The sequence below is a fragment of the Scyliorhinus canicula genome, chromosome 24 (genome assembly GCF_902713615.1).
Source record: "Scyliorhinus canicula chromosome 24, sScyCan1.1, whole genome shotgun sequence".
NCBI lineage: Eukaryota > Metazoa > Chordata > Chondrichthyes > Carcharhiniformes > Scyliorhinidae > Scyliorhinus > Scyliorhinus canicula.
This window is the reverse complement of record NC_052169.1, coordinates 11,737,157-11,762,968: the sequence shown is the minus strand read 5'-3', so window position 1 is coordinate 11,762,968 and position 25,812 is coordinate 11,737,157. Positions and strand designations below refer to the sequence as shown.

General features: G+C 50.1%; 1 protein-coding gene across 9 annotated transcripts in view; it reads left to right on the top strand.

Annotated features, from left to right (window-relative positions):
• Window positions 1-25,812, top strand: part of LOC119956767 (protein mono-ADP-ribosyltransferase PARP6) — a 133,373-nt gene that overhangs the window by 83,859 nt on the left and 23,702 nt on the right. For all 9 annotated transcript variants that reach the window (XM_038784152.1, XM_038784151.1, XM_038784148.1 and 6 more), the window contains 8 exons: window positions 1,177-1,326; window positions 2,966-3,116; window positions 4,542-4,595; window positions 7,281-7,376; window positions 13,280-13,372; window positions 17,242-17,367; window positions 17,466-17,531; window positions 23,036-23,103. In XM_038784152.1, coding sequence (XP_038640080.1) covers window positions 1,177-1,326; window positions 2,966-3,116; window positions 4,542-4,595; window positions 7,281-7,376; window positions 13,280-13,372; window positions 17,242-17,367; window positions 17,466-17,531; window positions 23,036-23,103 — 804 coding nt within the window. The remainder of the gene's footprint in view (window positions 1-1,176; window positions 1,327-2,965; window positions 3,117-4,541; window positions 4,596-7,280; window positions 7,377-13,279; window positions 13,373-17,241; window positions 17,368-17,465; window positions 17,532-23,035; window positions 23,104-25,812) is intronic.

The following is a 25,812-nucleotide window of genomic DNA, read 5'->3' as shown; positions in this document are numbered from 1 at the left end:
GTTCCACCCACACTCTGACATGACTGCAGCTATTTCATAAACACCCATTTCTTAAAGGTACTCTTACATGAGAAGAGGTTGTGGGTTTAAGTTCCGCTCTGGAGTTTGGGGCACAGAATCTAGGCTGATGCTTCCATCACAATACTGAGTTTGTGTTGTCTATTGGAGACTTAGGGCGGAATTCTCCAGCCATTCCGACTCTCTATCCCCGCTGGCGACCCCCCCCCCCCCCCCCCCCCCCGCACGTGGGTTTCCCGGTGGCGCGGGGCACCTTCAATGGAAAATCCCATTGACAAGCGGCTGGAAGAGAGAATCCCATCGGCTGCGAATGGCGCACCATTGAGAAACACAAGGCTGGGGATGGGAGAAACCCGCTCTTCGTCTTTTCTGATGCAGTGTTAAAACGATGGCCCGTCTGGTCTCTTGACGCAGGCATAAATGATCCGGTGACATTATTTTGAAGACATTATGATGACGGGAGCTCTCCTGGCCAATAGTTAATCCTCAACCACCATTCACCAGCACAGATTATCTGGAGGTGCTCTCATTAGTAGCCAGGTTTGATTGGTGACACTGAGTATCATGGTTCAGCCCCAAAGCAAAACAGCCCTCGCCTTCTTCGAAACAAAATTCAGAGAAGGAGATACAAACAATTTCAAGTTTAGTCATACGCACTCAGAAACGTCACAAATAAACTGTAGTTTTAAAAATAAACGGCCCTGAAATTTCCTCGGTCTTTCTGGTGCTGGGTTGCTGTATCTCGCTTCTTGGCCTTTTGGCTAAGATCAAGCGTAGGATGAAGCATGAGATCAGGTGGCCATTTTTGTAAGCTTGGATCGACTATGTCTCTCTTGTGGGGGCCATGTATTGGACTCGACGTGAATTTGAATTGTTTTTGGAGAAAGCAAGTAGATGGATTAAGGGCTTGCCTCGTCAGTTCTGCATCGTTTTTGAGCAAGGAATAAGAATTTAAAAAAAGAACAGAGTCAAGCTGGAAACCCCATTTACTGGTGTGATTCAGGTTCCCGTCACACCCCTGATCAAATCATAGTGGTGGAGTGGGCACAGCTCTGAGGAAATTCCTGGCCCATTCCGGAGACAGGGATGACTCAAGTCGCTTGGGTCTTGCCAGCGGAAGATGCGATGCTCATATGTCCTGTGTCTCTTCCTTTGCAGAATTCTGGGAATGTTTACTTCTCAGCAGTGGAAGAACCTCAGCAATGATTTCCTCAAACGGCAGCAGGAGAAGAGGCAGAGCTGGTTCAAAGCGAGTAGCAGAGTGAAGAAATTCCGCTCCGGGCTCAGTATCTTCTCTCCAATCCCAAAGTAAAGGATGTCTTGTTCAGTGTTCGTTTCCAAAATGGTGGCATTAAGAGGGTAGATTTAGCTATTCAAATCGCACAATTTTCTGGTAGTTTCATCACATGCACTCCCCCCCCCCCCCCCCCCCAACCCCGGCCAGTCAACCAGCTTTCCATCCTGCCAATCTCCAAATACTTTTATAACGATCGCAAGGAAGTGGGTGAAGAAAATGAAAAATCGGAAGTGTCCGGTTGTCTTTCAAGTTGCTTGTAACAGTGTCTGGAAGATTAATCTTTAGTTTTTGGAGATGCAAGGACAAACTTGGAAGATTGGCGACCCTGAGATAGTGTCTTTTTTTTTTTACCCTGGCCAATACAGTTCGAAATTTCCGAAATTCAGAACGCTCTGAAATCCGCCCTTTATTTTGAGCACCGAAATCATGCTTCAAGTTTAAAAATAAATCATGGGGCGGAATTCTCCGACCCCCTGGGGCGTCGGAGAATCGCCTGGGGCCGGCGTCAATCCCGCCCCCACCGTGTCCCGAATTCTCCGACCCACCGAGATTCGGCGGGGGCGGGAATTGCGCCGCGCCGGTCGGCGGGCCCCCCGCGGCGATTCTCTGGCCCGCGATGGGCCGAAGTCCTGCTGCTGACAGGCCTCTCCCGCCGGCGTGGTTTAAACCACCTCTCTTACCAGCGGGATTGGCAGCGCGGGTGGGCTCCGGGGTCCTGGGAGGGGGTGCGCGGGGCAATCTGACCCCGGGGGGTGCCCCCACGGTGGCCTGGCCCACGATCGGGGCCCACCAATCGGCCGGCGGGCCTGTGACGTGGGGGCCCTCTTTTTCTTCCGCCTCCGCCATGGCCTTCACCATGGCGGAGGCGGAAGAGACCCCCTCCCCTGCACATGCGGCGGTATGAGGTCAGCAGCCGCTGACGCACCGGTGCATATGCAGACTTATTCCAGCCGGCGAAGTCATTTCGGCCCCGGCTGGCTTGGCGCCAAAGGCTGTGAGGGCTTGGCCCCTAAAGGTGCGGAGAATTCCACTCCTTTGGGGCGGCCGACGCCGGAGTGGTTCACGCCACTTCGACACGCCGGGACCCCCCCGCCCCGCCAGGTAGGGGAGAATCCCGGCCATGGTGTTCACCATGCGACGTTTCACAAATATGCTGATAGAGGTTTTCCAAAATTCGGAAAATTCTGGAATCCGAGACAATCTTTACCCCAAGTATTGCGAATAAGGGACGCTCAGCAGGCTCGAGAGGTTGAATAGCCTACTCCTGCTCCTAATTCTTGAGTTCAGACTGACCGACAATGTGAAGGTCAAGCGCAATGTAGATAAAAGTAACAGGTTTTGAAGTGTTCCCTTTAATGCCAAGGATTGTTTCCTATTCAATTTAGGCCAAGACCTCAAAATGACAAAGGAAACATTAGCCAATGTAGTCTTTCCCATGCTAGATTTCAATGAATGGAAAAATCCTACTGACAATTCACTGATGACCTGTCGGAGCATTAAAGTATTACCATCAGGGGTAAGATAGGTGATTAAAACCAGGAAGTAGCTGTCCACACACAGGAAAAGATAGACCTTTACCTCTGGGTGATTTGGGAACATTTGTATTATTCTGCCGTCTGATGGAAATTATCTTTCTGCCTTTCCTTGTAGATCTCCAAGCTTCCCCCTCATTCAGGACTCCATGCTAAAGAGCAAGCTCGGGGTGCCAGATCTCCGAGTCAATCGCATCATTAATCGTTCCATCTCCTGCACCATGAAAACGCCCAAACCAGAACTCTTTGGATACCCCTCTGCCAATCAGGCAAGTTTTCCCCCCGTGTTGTGTGCAAATGATCTGCAGCCACTGGGTCATTCAAGCGGACACCGAATATGTAAAACCTATTTAGGTAGCACGGGTTTCTAAACCCCCAATTTTCAGTTGCTGAAGAATTGCGTTCATCTGAATTGTTTTAGTCTCAAACAGAGATGCAACCTTCCCGTTACAACGATGACAGAAATTGACCAGTTGACCAACAAAAATGACACAAACTGTCCAGTTGACCAAGAATAATGACACAAATTGTCCAGTTGACCAACAAAAGTGACACAAATTGTCCAGTTGACCAACTAAAAATGACACAAATTATCCAGTTGACCAACAATAATGACACAAATTGTCCAGTTGACCAACAATAGTGACACAAATTATCCAGTTTACCAACAATAATGACACAAATTGTCCAGTTACCATAGAATCATAGAATTTACAGTGCAGAAGGAGGCCATTCGGCCCATTGAGTCTGCACCGGCCCTTGGAAAAAGCACCCTACTTCAGCCCACATTTCCACCCTATCCCCGTAACCCAGTAACCCCACCTAACCTTTTTGGGACATTAAGGGACAATTTTGCATGGCCAATCCACCTAACCTGCATATCTTTGGACTGTGGGAGGAAATCAAGTACCCAGAGGAAACCGACACAGACACGGGGAGAACGTGCAGACTCCGGACAGCGACCAAGCATGGTAGCACAGTGGTTAGCACAGTTACTTCACAGCGGCAGAGTCCCAGGTTCCATTCCCGGCTTGATTCTATGATTCTAAGCCTAGAAATTGACCCCAGGTCCCCGGTAACCAAGAATAATGCCACAAATTGTCCAGTTGACCAACAAAAATCACACAAATTGTCCAGCTGACCAACTAAAAATGACACAAATTGTCCAGCTGATCAACAATAGTGACACAAATTATCCAGTTGGAAAAAAAAGACATTTTTTCTCGAAGCTTCCCACCTTGCAATGATCAGGCTATGAGAAGGGAGCGCCGATTGGTCGAGGCGTTGCAGCCTCTACCAATCAGAGTCTACTGGCCAACCAATCAGCACGCCCTTCTCACAGAGCCTTAATCTGTTGTTTCCCTTACTTTCCCTGACATCGGTAGTCCTGTGGATTATCCAGATGACCCGCGAGGTGGGGAGATCCGACAACAAAAGTCTCTCTTTATTTTTTAGCACATGCTCAAATTCTACACTACCAAATGTGTCTGTCCGTGAACTCCCGCATTACTTTACCATTTAGGAAGAATCTGTTTTTTAGACCATCAAATTGGGCCAGAATTTGCTCGGCTGAGGCACCTTGTTGCACATGCTCCAGAACTCTGCTGTCCATCCACGTGAGACCAGGGTTGTTTTATAATGAAGAAACTTTCCATTTGCTCAGCGTCTTACCAATCTTATCCATTTATCCACAGGCTGGGAGCCACTGTAAGAACATTCCAACATTAGAATATGGCTTTCTCGTGCAGGTAAACTCTGAGCAGGAATATTCTCCGGCAAAAATGCAGTGCGCGAGAGAATAGTCACCAATCTAAGTTATCTGTGTAAATTAATTCCCAGCTCTTTCCAGCTGAACAAGAAATTACCCAATCCTCTCTTTTAGCCGGGGTCTTGTGAAAGCTTCTAGTCCAGGCAACTGCTCCTTTTAGCATGTCCTTGGAGAGCCGTGTCCTCGTTTTTAGACTATTGTGGGGAAAGGAAAGACTGCACAACGCAGAGAAAGCAGTCAGAAAAAAAACTTTAAAAAAATAAATTTAGAGTACCCAATTCTTTTTTTTTGCCAATTAAGGGGCAATTTAGTGTGGCTAATTCACCAACCCTGCAACCCTGAAAGTTGCCACCCAGGTTGAGAGGGTTGTTAAGAAGGCGTACGGTGTGTTAGCTTTTATTGGTAGAGGGATTGAGTTTCGGAGCCATGAGGTCATGTTGTAGCTGGACAAAACTCTGGTGCGGCCGCATTTGGAGTATTGCGTGCAATTCTGGTCACCGCATTATAGGAAGGATGTGAAAGCATTGGAAAGGGTGCAGAGGAGATTTACCAGAATGTTGCCTGGTATGGAGGGAAGATCTTATGAGGGAAGGCTGAGGTACTTGAGGCTGTTTTCGTTAGAGAGAAGAAGGTTAAGAGGTGACTTAATTGAGGCATACAAGATGATCAGAGGATTAGATAGGGTGGACAGTGAGAGCCTTTTTCTTTGAATGGTGATGTCTAGCACGAGGGGACATAGCTTTAAATTGAGGGGAGATAGATATAGGACAGATGTCAGAGGTAGGTTCTTTACTCAGAGAGTAGTAAGGGCGTGGAATGCCGTGCCTGCAACAGTAGTGGACTCGCCAACACTACGAGCATTCAAATGGTCATTGATAGACATATGGATGATAAGGGAATAGTGTAGATGGGCTTTAGAGTGTTTCACAGGTCGGCGCAACATCGAGGGCCAAAGGGCCTGTACTGAGCTGTAATGTTCTATATGTTCCTGCACATCCTTTTGGGTTGTGGGGGGCGAAACCTATGCAGACACGGGGAGAATGTACAAACTCCAAATGGACAATGACCCGGGGCTGTGATCGAACCTGGGTCCACGGCACCGTGAGGCAGCAGTGCCAACCACTGTGCTACCGCGCCGCCAAAAATTTTTAAAACCTTAATGGCGGCGCTTCCCAAACTTTATTTCCTGGTGTGACATGCATTCTACTGCAGCAGACGTTATGTGACTCCAGGTGGGATCATGGCTGCTGAAGGGCCTGGGCAGGTGGGCTCGCTATTTTAGCTGAGTAGGTGAGTTTGTGGCAGAAATTCAGGGGAATGGAAATTGAAATGGAAAATGAAATGAAATTCGCTTATTGTCACGAGTAGGCTTCAATGAAGTTACTGTGAAAAGCCCCTAGTCGCCACATTCCGGCGCCTGTCCGGGGAGGCTGGTAAGGGAATCGAACCGTGCTGCTGGCCTGCCTTGGTCTGCTTTAAAAGCCAGCGATTTAGCTGAGTGAGCTACACCAACCCCTTATTACTTATAATAATAATTTTTATTGTCATAAGTAGGCTTACATTAACACTGCAATAAAGTCACTGTGAAAATCCCCTAGTCTCTGGTGCCTGACGGTTACATAAGACATTGATGCTAAGCCTTGTGGGATGAGAGGTTGAGGGGAAAGCTGGAGAACAGACTGAAGGAAAGATCGTGTGAGTGAGAGCAGATCATAGTTAATGTAACAGTGTAGAGATTAGTAGTAGATCAGTGTAGATTATGTGTTTATTATCAATTGTGAATTATATAGGAGTGAGTGTCGAATCCAAATAAGTAGTGTTGATAAATTTATAGCGTAGTTCAATTTAAAGCTATTTGTTGTCTTTGTGAACACTACCACCATCATAAAATTAGCAACACAAAGAACATCACAGCATGAATGGCTCCTGCTGTCTAACTATTTTGCCCATGGCATTCTGCTCTGCCAGAAGCAAGTCTGTTTTAATTGGGACTAATCTGACATCTCTCTACTGCGCGTTGAGCAGCCGACAGGTCAAGTCCCGAGAAGATTTAACCAATTTCTAACAATGCTTTGAGTGAGAGATGGCTTGAGGTTATGTTGGAACTTGGCTGTCAACTCGCTTTATGTATGAATCCGTTGTTTAGTTTACCAGCCTCGTCGAAAACGTCATTGTTTCTTGGCAACAACCTTTCCAGGACTCGGTGAAGGATTGGATTCAGTGGAAAATTTTAAGGAAGGGAATTGGATTAATACGATGAAGGCCAAATATGCAAGGCCTTTGGGAAAGATCGGGAGAGTGGGCCTAACTGGATAACTCTTTTAAAGGGCCAGCATAGGGTAGATAGACCGACTGATCTCCTTTTGCCACCTCAGGGGCCAGCATAGGGTAGATGGACCGAGTGATCTCCTTTTGCCACCTCAGGGGCCAGCATAGGGTAGATGGACCGAGTGATCCCCTTTTGCCACCTCAGCACCTACCATCTTGTTCATCTTTCCCCCTTGCATGCCTTTAGACACACACACAGGCCTGCAACCATGAAACTCTTTCATGGAGCCAGGGAAAACTGCCCTTTTGATGGCATGGAAAACTGCCACAGGCCCCCCGAAACACATGTCACTTAGTTATAAGCATACCGTCATTCATTTATATCTCCCTGTTACAGACCATGAAGTATGCAGAGCAAAGGATTCCCACTCTGAATGAATATTGTGTTGTGTGTGATGAGCAACACGTCTTTCAGAATGGATCGATGTTAAAGGTAAGCACTGGCTTTGCAGTATGGGTGAATGGGAAAATAGTTTTGTTAGACGGACACAGACCGGGATTATGGAGTGGTTGAATAGGGATTAAATATTCCTGGGTTCCCCGGCTGCAATTTTGCTACCTTGGCCGTATTTCCAAGCCCAGGAATGACATGACTACGTGGAATGTTGGCTATCGTCTTGTAACCGGAGGGTGGGAGAATTGGAGGGCAGGTCCTTTCTTGACAGCCAAAATCCAGGAATCTGGGGCTGGATTCTCCGATTTTGAGGCCATGTCTGCAGGAAGTGTCTAGTTCTAGGCTGAAATAATCAGCGAGGGCCCTAGCACCGACCCTTCCGACAGGTGAGGGGCTGGCTGCCGCGCCAGGTGACACGCATGGCCTTCACGAAATAAACGGCCGGAGAACTGCCGCACATGCGCACGCCGGTGACCTGCAACGGGTTGTGCCATGCAACATGGCGCTGGCTGCCCACGGACCCGACCTGCTAGAATGTGCCCACCTGGACACCCCCGGGCCACCCCCCACCAGTCCCCCCCCCCAGCCCTCGCCGAAGCCCCCCCCCCAACCCAGTGAGATGGCTCTCCCTTCCCCCCCCCCCACCCCACCGACTGTGGCGGCGTCAGACACAGTCCGCAGCCGCCATGCCTGGTTCACGAACACAGAGAGCACGAGTGTACCGCGCCATCGTGAACTCGGCCCATTGGGGGCGGAGCATCGGGGTGGGCCTTCAGGTCCTGAAGGCCGTCCCAACGGCGTGCGGCGTACTCCCCGATGATGCCGTTTTTGGAGGGGGCGGAGCATCCACAAACAGGCGCCGCCCGCCGATTCGGCCGTAAACAGGGATTACGATATTGGCGCGGGCCACGATGAATCCCGCCCCTGATCTAGGAAATGACGGCAGCATCCAGTTTCTGTTTGCTTCTTCCACAATGTAGAGAAACAGCTCTGAAACAGAGGAAGCTTGATTCTATCGAGAAACTAATTCATGTGGGTACAGATACTACAGCAATTTTGTGCTATTTTCCAACCAGAGTCAAAACAATAATCAGAACAGACAGCAACAAAAGGCAATCTTTTTCATGTTGATCCGAATGGACATGCGCACATCGCTGCACACACGCACTCGCTTAAAGTGCCCGGTTAATTCTCAGCCGTTATTTCCACCTGCGCTTGGGCCAAAACTCCCCAGATGTCAAAACTCACTCCAGTTCTTAGCGTCAGCCACATAAAGCAGTCGCATCCATCGCAGGCAGCACTTGGACTTACGAAACAATTAGTGCCTGAAATCCATGTCGTAAGTTGAAATGTCATTTCATAAAATTTTTTTTTTAAAGATTCAATTAAGGAGCAATTTTAGCGTGGCCAATCCTCCTACCCTGAACATCTTTGGGTTGTGTGGGGGGGGGGGGGGGGGGGGGGGGGGAGAACCCAAGCAGACACGGGAAGAATGTGCAAACTCCGCACGGTCAGTGACCTGGGGCCGGGATCGAACCCGGGTCTTTGGTGCAGTGTGGCCGCAGTGCTAACCACTGTGCCACCATGCAAACGCCACACGGTCAGTGACCCAAGGCTGGGATTGAACCTGGGTCCTTGGTGCCGTGTGGCCGCAGTGCTAACCACTGTGCCACCATGCCGTCCTAAGTTGAAATGCCGCAAGTGTAGACTCACCCCTCAATTGACGTTTTGTAGCTTTGAAGGGAAAACTAATTTACAATGGGTGTTAATTAAACTCAAACTTATTGTAAGGCCGGCACCCGACTCACCAGGATCTCCTGAGTTGGGGACTTTGGTCAGGCTAAAGTTTGAAATGAAAAAAATGAAATGAAAATCGCTTATTGTCACGAGTAGGCTTCAAATGAAGTTACTGTGAAAAGCCCCTAGTCGCCACATTCCGGCGCCTGTTCGGTGAGCCTGTTACGGGAATTGAACCGTGCTGCTAGCCTGCCTCGGTCTGCTTTCAAAGCCAGCGAGGTGTTCAAAGACTCCTCTATTTCTGAAAAGTAATTTTTCCTTCTTGAGGTTGTGAAGGGCAGAACGCAAAAGGAACGTAACAGTTGGTAAAGCCTGCTCCTTAATTTTCTCATATTTACTATTCCCTTTCAGTAAACGCTCCAGTCCCATAACTGCTTCTTCCTATGTGCTGAATAATTCAATTTTCATGAACCCCTTTGAAAGCTGTAACTGTGCATTCGGGGCTGAGCAATTGCCACAGTCTTCAATCGATATCATTTTAGCAGTTCTTTTTTGCAAATGTGGCCTCTACAGTTCTGTAAATGCTCTGGCCACGCCCACCCCCTGCACCCCATTTTAAAGCGGTTTGAAGTGATTTGCAGAAGAAGCAAACGCAATGTGAGAAAAGACTTTTACACGCAGCGAGTGGTCCAGGTCTGAAGTGTGGTGGAGGCAGGTTCCATCGAGACTTTCGAGAGGGCATGAGATGAATATTTGAATAGAGACAGCATGCTGGGGTATGCGGAAAATTCGTGATGCTCGTTTGGAGAGCTGCCGCAGACACAGTGGACCGAATGGCCTCTTTCTGCGCCGTAACAATTCTGTATGTGGGTGTATGTTCACGAGTGCTAGCTGAAGGCCTTGCTGGTTATTCTGGCAGAAATCAGGAACATGAGGGGACTGATTGACTTGTCTTGATTCCGTGTCCGTAAATGCCCCGACACAGCTTAAATCTAACCTTCACAGCTGTGAAATTTCCAATTGCCCCCCCCCCGCCCCTAACCCGACCTCAACAGTTTTCTGGATTGGCAAACTCGGGTCACGTCCCTCCTGATGGGTAACCAGCCAGGCCACTAGGGGAGCCGAAGCCACTCATTTTACATTTTATAAATTTTTTGGGAGTGACTTATCTCAACTACTCCAGCCCCCTCTGAGGGCAGGGGGCCCTGGTGCTTCCCTGCAATGGACATGCGAGCTGGGCAACCTTCCGACACTTTGCCAGCCTTTGGCCTCCTCGTCACTAGAGAAGAGTGGCAGATATGAGAGGCCTGAGCGTTGATGCTGAGGGCGTGGCGGCAGGGGGGTGGTGGGGGTGCCTTCCATGGATGGGGGGGGTTAGGAAGGGTGTCTGGGGGGGGGGGGGGGGGGCTGTGCCAGCAGCAGTGTGTCTTTACTGAGTTATCAGCGTGGAAGTTGGAAGAGACATGGCGTTGTCTTCCTCACACTCCGCAGGGGATGAAGGGCCGAGTGTGCACGGGTGTTTCCGGAGCATGGCACCATGGAATAACAAGGTGGAGGATCTGGAGAGAACAAGGTGATGTTTAACAGAAGAGCAATATTACAATGGTGACCTATCTCTCCCAGTGCCTAGGTTCACCTGAACGCACTAGATATCTATCGTTTCTTAGTCTTCCTCACCCTCCCACTACGTCTAGGTGTACCTGAGGATCCACAGTTGAGGTTGAGGTGGCCTATTGACTTCCGCGCTCTGTTGCCTGAGATGATCTTGGGGGCAGAGGTCTGGGCCTACTTTCGGGCAGCACTGGTGCAGCAGTGCTGCCCTCCTTGGTTTGCAGGGCTTGAGGTGCGTCGCTCATTGGGAAGGGGGTGCCAAATGGGTTGGACAACTCCAGGTTTCCCTGGGTGGACGGCTGCACTCCTGACAATCCTCTTTCCTTCAGTGAGATCCAGAAGCCCCACCATCCTCTGGCGCTGACACTCGTGGATTCCCACCAGTGCCTGCACCACGCACTTGAAGCCCTGCATCATGATCTTCATGCCCTCAGCCATGGTGGTCATGAGCTGATCCATGGAGCGGACATCCCCCGCCATGGAGTGCAGGCCCTACTCCCAGGTCTCCACACCCTGGCAGTGTTGGCCTCATTGCGTAGGTGTGACGGTGCCATCACCTCGGACAGAAGGCGATGGGACTCCTCCTGTCGGCCTTCCAGTCCAAGGTGGGATGCTGTCATCCCTTCCTTAAGCCCTCTGCACAGTTGCGGTCCAGCTGCTCGCTGGCCAACCCCAGGGCGCTTTCCTCAAAGGGTACGAGGCATCTCAGCTTGGGCATGACTCTGGCAGGCTGTGCCCTCCTATGGTGGTTATGCTCAAGGTTATTCTGCAATGAGGCAGATGGGGAGAGTGTACCAAAGAGTTTCCAGTTCAGATGGTGATGAAGCCTGGAATGCATGGGACTCGAGTGGGAACAGGGACGTGGGGAGCAGATTAGCTACTGGGGGGAACATGGGGAGTGTGGGGAGCCGGGTGGGAGATGACTGCCTGATAGATGTTGGTAACCCGCGAGGTGGCTGGACAGATTGCCTTGGAGCTGTGAAGGGTGTGTGAAGGGGTGCAGTGGGAGACATGAGGCAAACTTACCCTGGCTGCACAAAGATGGTCATTCATCTTCGTGCGACACTGCTGCCCCGCCCTCTTCTGCAGTGAGCTGGCACTGACCAAGGCTGCCACGGCCTCCCAGGTGGGGTTGGTGATCTTGCCGGATGGACGTCTGTGCAGGTTAGGTGGATTGGCCATGTCAAATTGACCTTAGTGACCAAAAAACGTTAGGAGGGGTTATTGGGTTACGGGGATAGGGTGGAGGTGAGTGCTTGAATGGGTCAGTGCAGACTCGATGGGCCGAATGGCCTCCTTCTGCACTGAATATGTTCTATGAACGCGGGTATAGGACGTCCCGCCTCTGCTCCACACCCAGCCTGGAGTTTGGTCAGGTCTCCCTCAGAGAATCTTGGTGCTGGCTTCCTGGCAGCCATCACCGTACTGGATCCGGAACAAGTGCTGGGAGGCGTGTGTAAGGTGTGCCGCACTGACTGCAGGCTGTCCCGTGCCGAGAGAATCACGGGCTACCACGGGCTTGGCGGGATTCAGGTAGTGTAAAAAGTATTCCATGAGATTTCCTGTTGCCGGCAGGATTCTCCCCAGTTTCCTCACCGCAACTGACACATTGAAAAATACGGTGAGAAGAACTTGCATTTATATAGCCACTTTCACAAATCTCAGGACAATTAAATACTTCAATCGAGGCATTCAAGAAGGAATTAGGTAATCATTGAATAACAACAATGTGCAGGGGAAAAGGCAGGGGAATGGCACTAAATCATAATGCTTGTTTAGGGAGCTGGCGCAGGCACCGAGGGCCGAATGGCCTCCTTTTTATTTATTTGTTCATGGGATTTGGGTGTCGGTGGCTGGGCCAGCATTTATTGCCCACCCCGAGGCAGTAAAGAGTAAAGCACATTGCTGTGCATCTGTAATCACATGGAGACCAGGCAGATTTCCTCCCTTAGAGGCATCAGTGTAGCAGATGGGTTTTTACGACAATCGTTTCACAGCCGTCATAATAATAATGGCTTATTACCACAAGTAGGCTTCTACGAAGTTACTGTGAAAAGCCCCTGGCCGCCACATTCCGGCGCCTGTTCGGGGAGGCCGGTACGGGAATTGAACCTGCGCTGCTGGCCTTGTTCTGCTTTACAAGCCAGCTATTTAGCCCACTGTGCTAAATCAGTCATCATTAGACTTTTAATTCCAGCACAACATTGAATTCAAATTATACCAATTGCCGTGGTGGGATTTGAACCCGTGTCCCTGGAGCATTACCCTGCGTCTCCAAATCATTAGTCCAGTGATGATCCCACTCCGCCACTGTGCTGCAATGATTCTGTGATTGAAGTGTTAATGATGTGGCGGTCTGCCTTTGAGGGCAGACAGTGCAGCACTCCCTCGGTACTGAAATTGGAGGGTCAGCCTCGAGTTTGTGCTCATGTCTCCGGAGTGGGAGTTAAACTCACGACTTTCTGACTCAGGGCACCGACAGTGAGCCATGGCTGACATTCCAATACACATCAGCCTGGTGCCTGTAGAGCTCATGTCAGGTGCCTGAATTTTGGTGGACTAACGATCTCATCTCTTTGTTTCATTATTCCCAGCCTGCCGTGTGCACCCGGGAGCTGTGCGTTTTCTCATTCTACACGCTGGGAGTGATGTCTGGAGCAGCGGAAGAGGTTGCCACCGGAGCGGAGGTGGGTAATCGTGCTTGACCTGTTTTAGAAACGGAAGCTGATTGGATCAATCCCAGCAATTTATTCGCGTCACGTAAATAAAAGTGGGAAGTGCTTTAAAAACTCAGCAGCCCTGGCAGCACCTGTGGAGAGGGAAACAGAGGGGGCCGGATTCTCTGTCGCACCGACAGCACACCCCACGCCCGAGGATTTCCCGACGGCATGAGGCTGCCCACACTGGGAACCCCATTGGCTGGCTGGCGAGACGGAGAATCCCAACTGCGGGGACCAGACGATCCCGGCGTTGGGCAATGATGGGCCACGCCCACCATTGCAAAACACGCAGTGGGTTGCGGGGAAAATTCTACCCCACCTTTTGATTCCGTGACTTCTTCAGAGCCGGATTTTAGAGAGCCTTTAACAGGCGGCACCGAGTCACATTGGACATATTAGTTCAGATGACAAACTGAGACAGAGATGTAGGTTTTAAGGAGTGCCTTAGAGGAGGGGAGAGAGGTAAAGGGAGATATTCCAGAGCTTGGGGCCGAGGCACCTTAATGTGCAGCCACCAATGATGGAGCGATTAAAGCAGTGATGGGCAACCTGGGCTAGTGATGGGCCTTACGAGAGGCCCTCCTTCATCCCAGTGGGCCGCACGATTGAAACCGGGGCTTGTTCACTAACCATGACCCCACGAATAAGTCTGAATGCATTTACTGCATGCCGAATATTTCAGAATGAGTCATAGAAAATGCCTAATCGTTCACATATCAATAGAAGTATCATCAATTTTAAATTGTAAAAACAAAATAAATATTTACTCTCTAGACGCAGAGCGCACGGCTCTCACAGTCAATCTTGTGAGCAATCGGTGCGCACCTCACTTGACTCGCCCTCGCTTTTTGTGTGAATCACTTCAGTCGCACCGGTAGGAAGAAAGCTACACGGACATAAATCAGCGGAATGTGGCGACCCTGACTGCGGGGCAGTGGTCAACAAAATGTGCCGCACTCGGAACCCAGATGGGCCGCATGTGGCCCCCGGGATGCAGGTTGCCCACCAAAAGAACATAGAAAAGTACAGCACAGGAGCAGGCCCTTCGGCCCTCCAAGCCCGCGCCAACCATGCTGCCCATCTGAACTAAAATCTTCTACACTCCCGGGGTCCGTATCCCTCTATTCCTATCCTATTCACGTATTTGTCAATTATAGATTGATAGCCCCTTAAACATCGCGATTGTCCCTGCTTCCACCACCACCTCCGGCAGCACGTTTCAGGCACCCACTACCCTCTGTGTAAAAAAAAAACTTGCCTCGTACATCTCCTCTAAACCTTCCTCCTCGCACCTTGAACCTATGCCCCCGAGTAATTGACGCCTCTACCCTGGGAAAAAGTCTCTGACTATCCACTCTGTCTATGCCCTCATAATTTTGTAGACCTCTATCAGGTCGCCCCTCAACCTCCGTCGTTCCAGTGAGAATAAACCGAGTTTATTCAACCTCTCATCATAGCTAATGCCCTCCATATCAGGCAACATCCTGGTAAATCTCTTCTGCACACTCTCTAAAGCCTCCACATCCTTCTGGTAGTGTGGTGACCAGAATTGAACACTATACTCCAAATGTGGCCTATCTAAGGTTCTATTCAGCTGTAACATGACTTGCCAATTTTTATACTCAATGCCCCGGCCAATAAAGGCAAGCATGCCGTATGCTTCTTTGACTACCTTCTCCACCTGTGTTGCCCCTTTCAGTGACCTGTGGATCTGTACACCTAGATCTCTCTGACTGTCAATACTCTTGAGGGTTCTACCATTCACTGTATATTCCCTACCTGTATTAGACCTTCCAACATGCATTACCTCACATTTGTCCGGATTAAACTCCATCTGCCATCTCTTCGCCCAAGTCGCCAAACGATTTAAATCCTGCTGTATCCTCTGACAGTCCTCATCGTTATCTGCAATTCCACCGGCCTTTGTGTCATCCGCAAACTTACTAATCAGACCAGATACATTTTCTTCCAAATCATTTAAATATACTACGAACAGCAGTCCTCACCAAAGAGAAGGAATTGGTGGATGTTGAGTCTGGAGGAGAGTGTGAAGATAGCCTGGGTCACATTGAGATCCAAAAAGACGAGTGTTGGGCGTCTTGAAAAATATTAAGGTAGATAAGTCCCCAGGGCCTGATGGGATCTACCCCAGAATACTGAAGGAGGCTAGAGAGGAAATTGCTGAGGCCTTGACATAATTGCAGCCATTTTCCCCTGCCGTTCTGTCACAACCACAAAACAAGAATGAGGAGGCAGGCCTATCCTGTCATTCAGACAGGCAGGCAGAGAAATGGACGACTTAGACTGAAAAGGTACGCTGTCCATCACTGCAAATAACAGTAACCTCAGTGATGTTTCTTTTGGCGATTTGAATGGAAACATTGGGCAGAATCTGGTTGAGGTATCATGGGCTGGATTCATCCCCTACCCGGCGTGACGGAGGGTGCTGGCGTAGGGGAGTGGCGCCAACCACTCAGGGGTTGGGCCTCCCTAAAGGTGGGGAATTCTCCCCACCTTTGGGGGCCAGCCCCGCGCCGGAGCGGTTGGCACCAGAAGACTGGCGCAAAAAACTGGCGCCCCTGGCAGTGGGGCTGGCCGAAAGGCTTTTGCCGGTCGGTGCATGCGCCGGCAGAGACGTCAGCGGCCAGCTGCCGCTGACGTCACCACCGGCGCATGCGCGATGTGGGTTTCTCTTCCGCTTCCGCCATGGCGGAGGCTGTGGCGGCCGCGGAAGGAGAAAGAGTGCAGCCAGGGCACTGGCCCGGAGTCTGAGCGGGGGGCCCCGATCGCGGGCCAGGCCACCATGGGGGCACCCCCGGGGTTTGATCGCCCCCCCCCCCCCCCCCCCCCCCCCCCCCAGGACCCCGGGGCCCGCTCGCGCCGCTGATCCCGCCGTTACAGAGGTGGTTCAAACCTCGGCGGCGGGAGAGGCCTCCCAGCGGCGGGACTTCGGCCCATCCGGGCCGGAGAATCTACGCAGGGGCCTCTCCGATCGGAGTGGCGAGAATCCCGCCACCGCCACTTCCTGGGTGGCGGAGAATCTCTGCCACGGCGGGGGCGGGATTTTTGGCGGCCCCAGGCGATTCTCCGACCCTGCTGGGGGTTGGAGAATTTCTCCCCAGCTATCTCCCCTGCCAGCTGGAGAGCTGGCAAGGGGCCTGGGAACCTCTTTCCCGGAAGGCCTGTCGAACCACAAGCCAATCAGGCAGTGGCGAGGCAGGCCTTGCCCTGGAATCAAGACCTCAGTGGGGGAGGGGCGGAAATATCATCGACCAAGAGCTGCCAGCCAATCAGAGGCCGGCAGCTCTAGAGCTCGGCAGCACCACCCAGAAGACCACAGCCGTTGCTGAAAGGACCGACACCAGAGACGGAGGATATGGGAGTGACCTAGGCTTCAGGTCAGTATTGGGGGTGGGGAGGGGTCTCAGCAGCCCCCCTCCCCTTCCTGACGTTGAGTCCCTGGATCACGCATTGAGTGCCTTTGACCGAGGGAAGCTTCAACACACCCCCCCCCCGCCCCCCCCCCCCCCCCCCCCCAACCATCCCTCTCCTGCCCACCACATCAGGAGATGACGAGCAGCTTACACTGGGTTATCTGTCCTGAGGGTTGCATGGCAACAGGCCCACCCACCTGCCACTCTGTTAATACCAGCAGTGGCAGGATGAGGCCCCTCATATTTTAAAGGCCCCGATGCAATCACTAAGGGTATTCAGGTTCAAAATCGTCTCAACTCGGCATTTCGTCATTCAAATTGTTTGGACTAACATTGGGCTTGCATGAAAAGTAGGGAAAGGTGACTTGCCTCAAAGAGTGAGAGTGTAGATTTGTTCTTCAGGTGGTGGATCTGTTGGTCGCAATGTGTCGAGCTGCTTTGGAGTCTCCAAGGAAAAGCATTATATTTGAGCCTTACCCTTCTGTTGTGGACCCAAGTGATCCCAAAACTCTGGCGTTCAATCCCAAGGTGAGCTGTGAATAAACTAATTTTACATCTAACGCTGATTGTCGAACTGTCGTAGCTGTCCCTAGTATGTTAATCATTTTCCTGTTGCCCTCCTGCAGAAGAAGAACTACGAGAGACTACAGAAAGCCCTGGATAGTGTGATGTCCATCAGAGAAATGACGCAGGTATGTCAACACTGCTCATACTACATGGCTACCTTTTAATCTCATTATGGTTTCCCCGCTGTACAGTTAAAAATTTAGCAATGGAGATTGAAGGTGATGAATGTGGATATTCTACCTGTTAATGGGATAGATTTTCAATATGGCCTCTGGTTTTTGAAATAGCATCACAGATGATCGATTGATTTATTGTCACATGTACCAAAGTACAGTGAAAAGTATTTTTCTGCGGCCAAGGGAACGTACACAGTAGACAAAAAGAATAATCAACAGAGAACATTGACAAATGGTACATCGACAAACAGTGATTGGTTACAGTGCGGAACAAGGGCCAATCAAAGCAAATACATGAGGAAGAGCAGCATAGGGTGTTTTGAATAGTGTTCTTACAGGGAACAGATCAGTCCGAGAGGGAGTCGTTGAGGGTTATTGTAGCTGTGGGGAAGAAGCTGTTCCTATGTCTGGATGTCCGGGTCTTCAGACTTCTGTACCTACTGCCTGATGGAAGGGTCTGGAAGAAGGCAATGCCTGGGTGGGAGGGGTCTCTGACAATGCTGTCTGCCTTCCTGAGGCAGCGGGAGCTGTAGACAGAATCAATGTGGGGGTGGCAAGCTTGTGTGATGCGTTGGGCTGAGTTCACCACACCCTGCAGTTTCTTGCGATCTTGGACCGAGCAGTTGCCATACCAGGCTGTGATGCAGCCGGATAGGATGCTTTTTATGGCATATCTGTCGAAGTTTGTGAGATACAGACATGCCAAATTTCTTTAGCTTCCGTACGAAGTAGAGACGTTGTTGGGCTTTCTTGTCTGTTGCATCAATGTGAGTGGACCAGGACAGACTGTTAGTGATGGCTATCCATTTAGAAACCAGCTGATTTTCAAGAACATTGATTTCGATCAAAATATAAACCGCGTGGTTCCTACGACATTTCTGCAACATTTATCAATCTCTCATTGTACTCGCAACACACAATATTACTCATTCTCTTCCTGGTAAAATCTCAACTTGTCTTTGAAATTCCTTAACTCCCTTAGCCTTCTCCATCTTCTGCGATTGATACCTCACGAGAACCCTCATGATTAATCTTTTGCCACGAAAGAAACAACATGCGAGACAATAATTTCCCCAGCTCTTTGTGATGTTCATTGATTCTAATCAGATACACTGAAAAAGAACCTGCAGTTTGCTGCTTAACGCCACTTCGCTGTCCAAACAGGATTGTGGAAACGGAAAGAATTAAAATGTAATCTATATGCTTCTGACCCCATGACCGCCACCATGTGATACTCCCTTCCTGAACTTTCAACTGGCAAACTTTATCTTCCCAACTGCAAATGAGCTTAGTTCTCCCTTAACTTGAGGGCCTTGTCTAATTCCTTTCTCTTTAAGAAGTCTTAAAACACCAGGTTAAAGTCCAACATGTTTGGACTTCTTACTGTGCTCACCCCAGTCCAACACCGGCGTCTCCACGTCCTTTCTCTTTGACTCAACCTTGCTTTCCACCTTGCTTCTGCATCTTAGCTCCTTGCTGATGAGCTCACTGGCTGTCCTGTCGTTTGAGACTCAGCCTGGCTAGCCCTCCAGCCTGGCAACCAAGTTTGGGCCCCGCACTTTAAGCTGGCCGTTCGGAGGCCTTGCTTTGTTGAATGAGAGGCTAAGAGGCCCTGGCTACCAAATTAGGGAGATGTAAAGAATAATCCACTGGCTCAAACCAAGAAAACCATCATAGTTATTCTGGTGACCTGACGAGTGGTTTTCGTTCAGTGGACAACCCAAAGTATTTCACAACTGAGGGAGGCACGGTAGCACAGTGGTTAGCACTTGTTGCTTCACAGTTCCAGGGTCCCAGGTTCGATTCCCGGCTTGGGTCACTGTCTGTGCGGAGGCCGCACGTTCTCCCCGTGTCTGCGTGGGTTTCCTCCGGGTGCTCCCGGGTTCCCGGGTTCCTCCCACAAATACTGAAAGACGTGCTTGTTAGGTGAATTGGACATTCTGAATTCTCCCTCTGTGTACCTGAAAAGGTGGCGGAATGTGGTGTCATGGGGATTTTCACAGTAACTTAATTGCAGCATTAATGTAAGCCTACTTGTTATATTTTATTTATTAGTTATTTTGAAGCATGCATTTATTGTTATGTGCGAATGTCCCAAAAACAGCTAGGTGATCGATGGCCATTTTTAATAGTGTGGACCACACTTGTAGCTTGAAAAATCCTTTCCAATTATTCTCTTTCCGTTTTATATTTGTCCAATAAATTATTTTTGTGAGCTTTTAAATTAAAGAGATCTGGGGTGAAAGGAGAAGAATACACTCTGAAAACAAAACCAAAAACAAAGCCACAAAGCAGCTTTTCAGCTCAAAATGTAAGTAAAAAGACAGAAAGACAGTCCAGCTCCATCCATACACTAACATCACTGCAGCTATTTGATAAACACCCATTTCTTGAAAGTACATCCACCTGACAATAGAGTCACGGTGGAACCTCTTGACTTGGGCACCCTGCTCTTTTAACTGAAGTCCAACAGGTTTGTTTCGAATCACTACCTTTCGCAATGTAGCTCCTTCATCAGGTGAATTCTCTGAAAGCTAGTCATTCAAAACAAACCTGTTGGACTTTAACCTGGTGTTGTAAGACTTCTTACCGTGCCCACCCCAGTCCCACGCCGGCATCATGATATTTATCTTAATAGTTCCAATGAGAGCAGTCGGTAGCTTCTTTGGAACAATATGATTAGTCAAATTTTATGAATGGAAAAGCATTTTTGGGTAGATAAAGGGGAGCCGGTGGATATAGCACACATAGATTTTCGGAAGGCATTTGACAGGGGGTCTCTGGTGGGGGTGGGGGGCATTGTGGTGGGGAGGGGAGGATGGCCTATGGACTTTAAGTGCAACTCCCTGAATGTGGTCCCCCCCCCCCCCCCCCCCACCTCGGCCCACTGCTAGGATCCACCGTGCCAGGGCTGCGCTGAGAAATACCTGCGCCAATTCTCGCCCACGTAAATCCCGGCCCAGAGGACTGGAGAATCACGTATGCTTGGAGAATCCAATTTGATCTATTTGCATCCTCCCGCTGGCATGGGGCGCGAACCTCGATGCCACCACCAATGAGGGACTGGTGCATCGGGTTTTTAAATTTGGGCAATACTGGATTCTCCGACGCACCGGGAATTCTGCTACGAGCAGCAGAGAATCCAGCCCAACATCGTTTTTGTGGGATTTTGACATGGTAGAAGCTAACACAATGCCCTGGTTGTAGAACTAGGGGTCAAGGTAATTGTAGCATCCATGCTGACTCAACTGAGATGAGCTAACTATGTGGAATTGTCAAGATAAGCGTCAGCAAGTTCTGAATACCCAAACATATAAAGGGTGGACGGTATTCAGCACTGCCGGCACTGCTTTAGAAAGTCACCCGTAAATATCACCAATTTCTTACATTGAGAGGACAAGAGAGGACTGATTTTCTACATCTTGCCTGCTAGCTTCTGAAGATGTTAGACAAAAAAATAAATTAGATCAGAGACCCGCGCCGGCTGCTTTTGTGCTTGAAGGTAGCTTCCAGGTTAGATCCAGATTACACTTTTTGCTAATAAATTGCAGGTCAAACCTTTCTGCTTGCTGAGCTACAGTATTTTATCTGCATGTGGGGCCATTTGCATGGGAGTTTTCAAAGTGAATTTGACTGATGTTTTCCTCAGCAATTCCAAGGAGAGCAGTCGGAAGCTTTTCAGGAACCTTAGATGAGTCAGATTTTTTGAACAGGAAAGCATATTTAACAAATGTGTTAAATAGAGGCGAGGTTTCTCCGGCCTGACGGCAGTGGGTGTCTTCACCGCGGATGCTGTGTGGAGCACCTCCGATGTAAACTTCCTGGAATTATCCTCGGTGTCTACCACGGCAAAGTAGCACCAAGAGAAAGTGAGCTCCTTCGGGTCAGGAAGTTTGCCAAGTGTCTGCAGACAGCCTCCTTAAATCTCTAACAAGGCTTGGATAAAACATCTTTGACATAAAGGTAATTAATATGACGGAACTTGGCACACATGTATATATGGATGAAGAATCAAAGAAAAGAGTTGTATTTATGCAGCATCTTACGCATCCACCACAGCTCAAAGGATCGCGGAATCCTGACAGTGTGGAAGGAGGCCCTTCCGCCCATCGAGTCTGCACTGACCCCCTGAAAGAGCACCCTACTCAGGCCCGTCCCCCTCCCTATCCCCATAACCACATCTAACCTTTGGATACTAAGGGGCAATTCAGCATGGCCAATCCACCTAAGCTGCACACCTTTGGACTGTGGGAGGAAACCGGAGCACCCGGAGGGAACCCACGCAGACACGAGGAGTTGGTGAAAACTCCACACAGACAGTCACCCAAGGCCGGAAGCGATCCCGGTGCTGTGAGACAGCAGTGCTAAGCACTGCGCCATTGTGCCGTCAACTCCACTTTCTTGCCTTATCCCCATAACCCTTGATTCTATTACTGATGGCCAGGGAATACCAGGAGCCTTTGTTAAGTGGGGGTGCAAACACTGCGTACACAGGAATTGAGACACGCGCAGATTGCACGTAACAAGTTGTGTGAGGCGGCCTTTGTTTCAACCGGAGCTATTTGCTTAATCTGTACAGGCGGAAACACATTATTCTGCATCTGTATCTAACTAGCCTCACTGGTGTAGGTGCTAAAATCAAACCGCACCAATGCTTTGGCCAGACCACACCTTGTCTTACGTGACCAGTTATAGTTATTGAAGCACAAAGTGAATATTCACAACCTAGAGATGGTGGTAGGGATGAGACAAGAGTGTTCCCAAGCACTGGATTATGAGGCAGCTCTGAAGGGGTTTAGATGTTCCATTATCTTAAGCCTACAACTGCAGAAATACTTAAGATGGTGAATGTTACAGAAGAGATAAAACCGAGCCATTACGTCAAGGTAAACCATGAACACAATGGGACAGAGATTCAAACCAGCGAAATATAAATAATAATAATCTTTATTGTCACAAGTAGGCTTACATTAACACTGTAATGAAGTTACTGTGAAAAGCCCCTAGTCGCCACACTCCAGCACCTGTTCGGGTACGCAGAGGGAGAATTCAGAATGTCTAAATTACCAAACAGCATGTTTTTCGGGACTTGTGGGAGGAAACCGGAGCACCCGGAGGAAACCCACACAGACACGGGGAGAACGTGCAGACTCCACACAGACAGTGACCCAAGCCGGGAATCGAACCTGGGACCCTGGCGCTGGGAAACAACAGTGCTAACCACTGTGCTACCGGATAAATGTAGGATTGATGAGGGCATTCTGAGGGGAGGGGAAGCAAAAGCTAATTGAGTTATTTAACGATGGAGGTGTGTAGATTGGACTTGGATGGATGTGGTAGGGTGGGTTTAATGGACTTTGCCATTCTCGTCGATCTTCTGATCTTAATTTTGCTTTTAAGATCAAAGTGCAAAGTTTCTCTGTGAGATTAACAACTTGTCATGTCTCTTGTAGGGTTCATACCTGGAAATCAAAAAACAAATGGACAAGTTGGACGCTCTGGCTCACCCATTGCTGCAATGGTATCTCGCTATTAGTGTGTGTTTGTGTACTGCCTTTAGATATTACACGCATAGTTGCTTAATGTCTTTTTCCATTTGTACAATGCATGCTACTATTTGTGTATTGGACAGGAGAATTGAACGGCCGGCCACTCACAATTAATGTATCAAAAACGAAAGGGAAATGTGCCAAGTCGCATTATCAATCTTCATAGGATCCCTACATTGCAGAAAGAGGCCACTCGGCCCATCAAGTCTGCATCGATCCTCAAAGAGCACGCTACCTAGACCCAGTTCCCCCCCCCCCCCCCCCCCCCCCCACTCTATTGCCGCAACCCCGTGCATCGATCATAGCCAATCCACCTAATCGGTACATGGGGCGAAATTCTCCGACCCCCAGCAGGGTTGGAGAATCGCCTGGGGCTGCCAAAAATCCCGCCCCCGCCGGGCAGAGATTCTCCGCCACCTGGGAAGTGGCGGTGGCGGGAATCTCGCCACTCCGATCGGAGAGGCCCCTGCGGTGATTCTCCGGCCCGGATGGGCCGATGTCCCGCCGCTGGGAGGCCTCTCCCACTGCCGAGGTTTGAACCACCTCTGTAACGGCGGGATCAGCGGCGCGAGCGGGCCCCGGGGTCCTGGGGGGGGGCGGGGGGCGATCGAACCCCAGGGGGTACCCCCATGGTGGCCTGGCCCGCGATCGGGGCCCCCCGCTCAGACTCCAGGCCAGTGCCCTGGCTGCACTATTTTCCTCCGCGGCCGCCACGGCCTCCGCCACGGCGGAAGCGGAAGAGAACCCCACATTGCGCATGCGCCGGCAGTGACGTCAGCGGCCAGCTGACGTCACTGCCGGCGCATGCGCCGACCGGCGAAAGCCTTTCGGCCAGCCCCGCTGCCGGGGGCGCCGGTATTTTGTGCCAGTCTTCTGGTGCTAACCGCTCCGGCACGGGGCTGGCCCCCAAAGGTGGGGAGAATCCCCCACCTTTGGGGAGGCCCGACCCCTGAGTGGTTGGCGCCACTCCCCTACTCCAGGACCCTCCGTCACGCCGGGTAGGGGAGAATGCCGCCCATGATGTGCACACTAAGGGGCAATTTTAGTATGGCTAATCAACCTACCCTGCACACCTTTGGACTGAGGGGGGAAAGAGGAGCACTCGGAGGAAACCCACGCAGGCCCAGGGAAGATGTGCAAACTCCACACGGTCACCTGAGGTTGGAATCGTACCCGGGTCCCTGGCGCCGTGAGGCAGCAGTGCTAACCAGTTGGTGCAGATTAATTGGTGGTGAGCATCTTTATGGGACCTAATGAAAGATCCATCAGAACCTGTTTGCAGGCTGCTTTTAACTAACCATTTGAAGCTTAAATCAGGGAAATAATGGAGAACCGATAAGGCTCAGCAAGTATACAAATATTGCACCACCAACAAATTGAATTTATAGAGAGCCTTAACTCAACAGAATGGCCCAAGTATTCTAAAAGAGTATGACAAAGCCAGAGAAGGAGATATTAGAGAAGGCAAAAGATTAGTGCTTTGAAGAAGGGACAACCATTAGAGAGGGGAGTGGTTATATTGGATCCAGAATTGGCTGAGTGGCAGGAAGCAGAGGGTGATGGTCGAGGGGCGTTTTCTGACTGGAAGCCAGTGGAATATCGCAGGGATCAGTGTTGGGGCCCTTACTGTTGTGGTTTACATAAATGATTTAGACATGAATGTAGGGCGATTGATCAGTAAGTTTGCAGTTGAAAATTGGTGGGATGATAAATAGCGAGGAGTATAGCCTGGTCAGATATTCTGATCAATGGCAAATGGAATTGAATCCGGATAAATGTGGGGTGATGCACTTGGGCTGGACAAACAAGGCAATGGAATATATGATAAACAGCAGGACCCTGAGAAGCACCAAGGATGCCCCTCAGCCACCCTGCGAAGTGATACAGCGGGGCGGCGGAAGGACAAAGAGTGCGCGGGAATCGGACCCGCTACCCGTGATCGGTGCCCACCGATCGCGGGCCCATGGCACCCTTGGCACGGCCGTGGTACTGCCGTGCCAATCGGTGCCATGGTTTTCAAAATCGGGACTTTACGGCCGTTTTTACGAACGGCCAGACCAGGTGTGTTTGCCGTTCGTAAAAACAGCCGTAAAGGGCTTGGACTTCGGCCCATCGGCCAGCTGAGAATCGCTGCTGGCCGTAAAAAAAAACGGCGGCAGCGATTCGTGTCGGGAGTCGGGCGTGGGGGCGGGGGAGAATAGCAGGAGGGCGTCAGACTAGCGTGGCCGTAAAAATTTACGAACCCCGCTATTCTCCGCACCGTCGTGAGTGCGGAGAATTGCGCCCCTCATAAATTTTTCGCAGTGAATTACTTGTGAAGATCAGTGAATGTTGTCACCACCATAAAGAATGTTGGGTATCTGCGAAACCTTCGGGTTCATTGCCCATTCTTCCCGAGCAGCTTACATTGACAGGGCATCTTCAATGCAATGGTCGAAGGCTCAATTTTCAGGAGTATTGTTGAACGAATTACGACGCTGGGCCACAAATGGAGGTATCAGGTCCAATGACCAAAAACTTGGTCAAAAAGATAGGTTTTAAGAAGTGCCTTGAATGAGGAAAGTGAGGCGGAGAAATGTAGGGCGGGTATTCCAGAGCTTGAGATCTAGGCAACTGAAGATGCAGCCACCAATGGTGAAGCGATTATCATTGGGAATGGACAAGAAACCAAAATTTGAGGA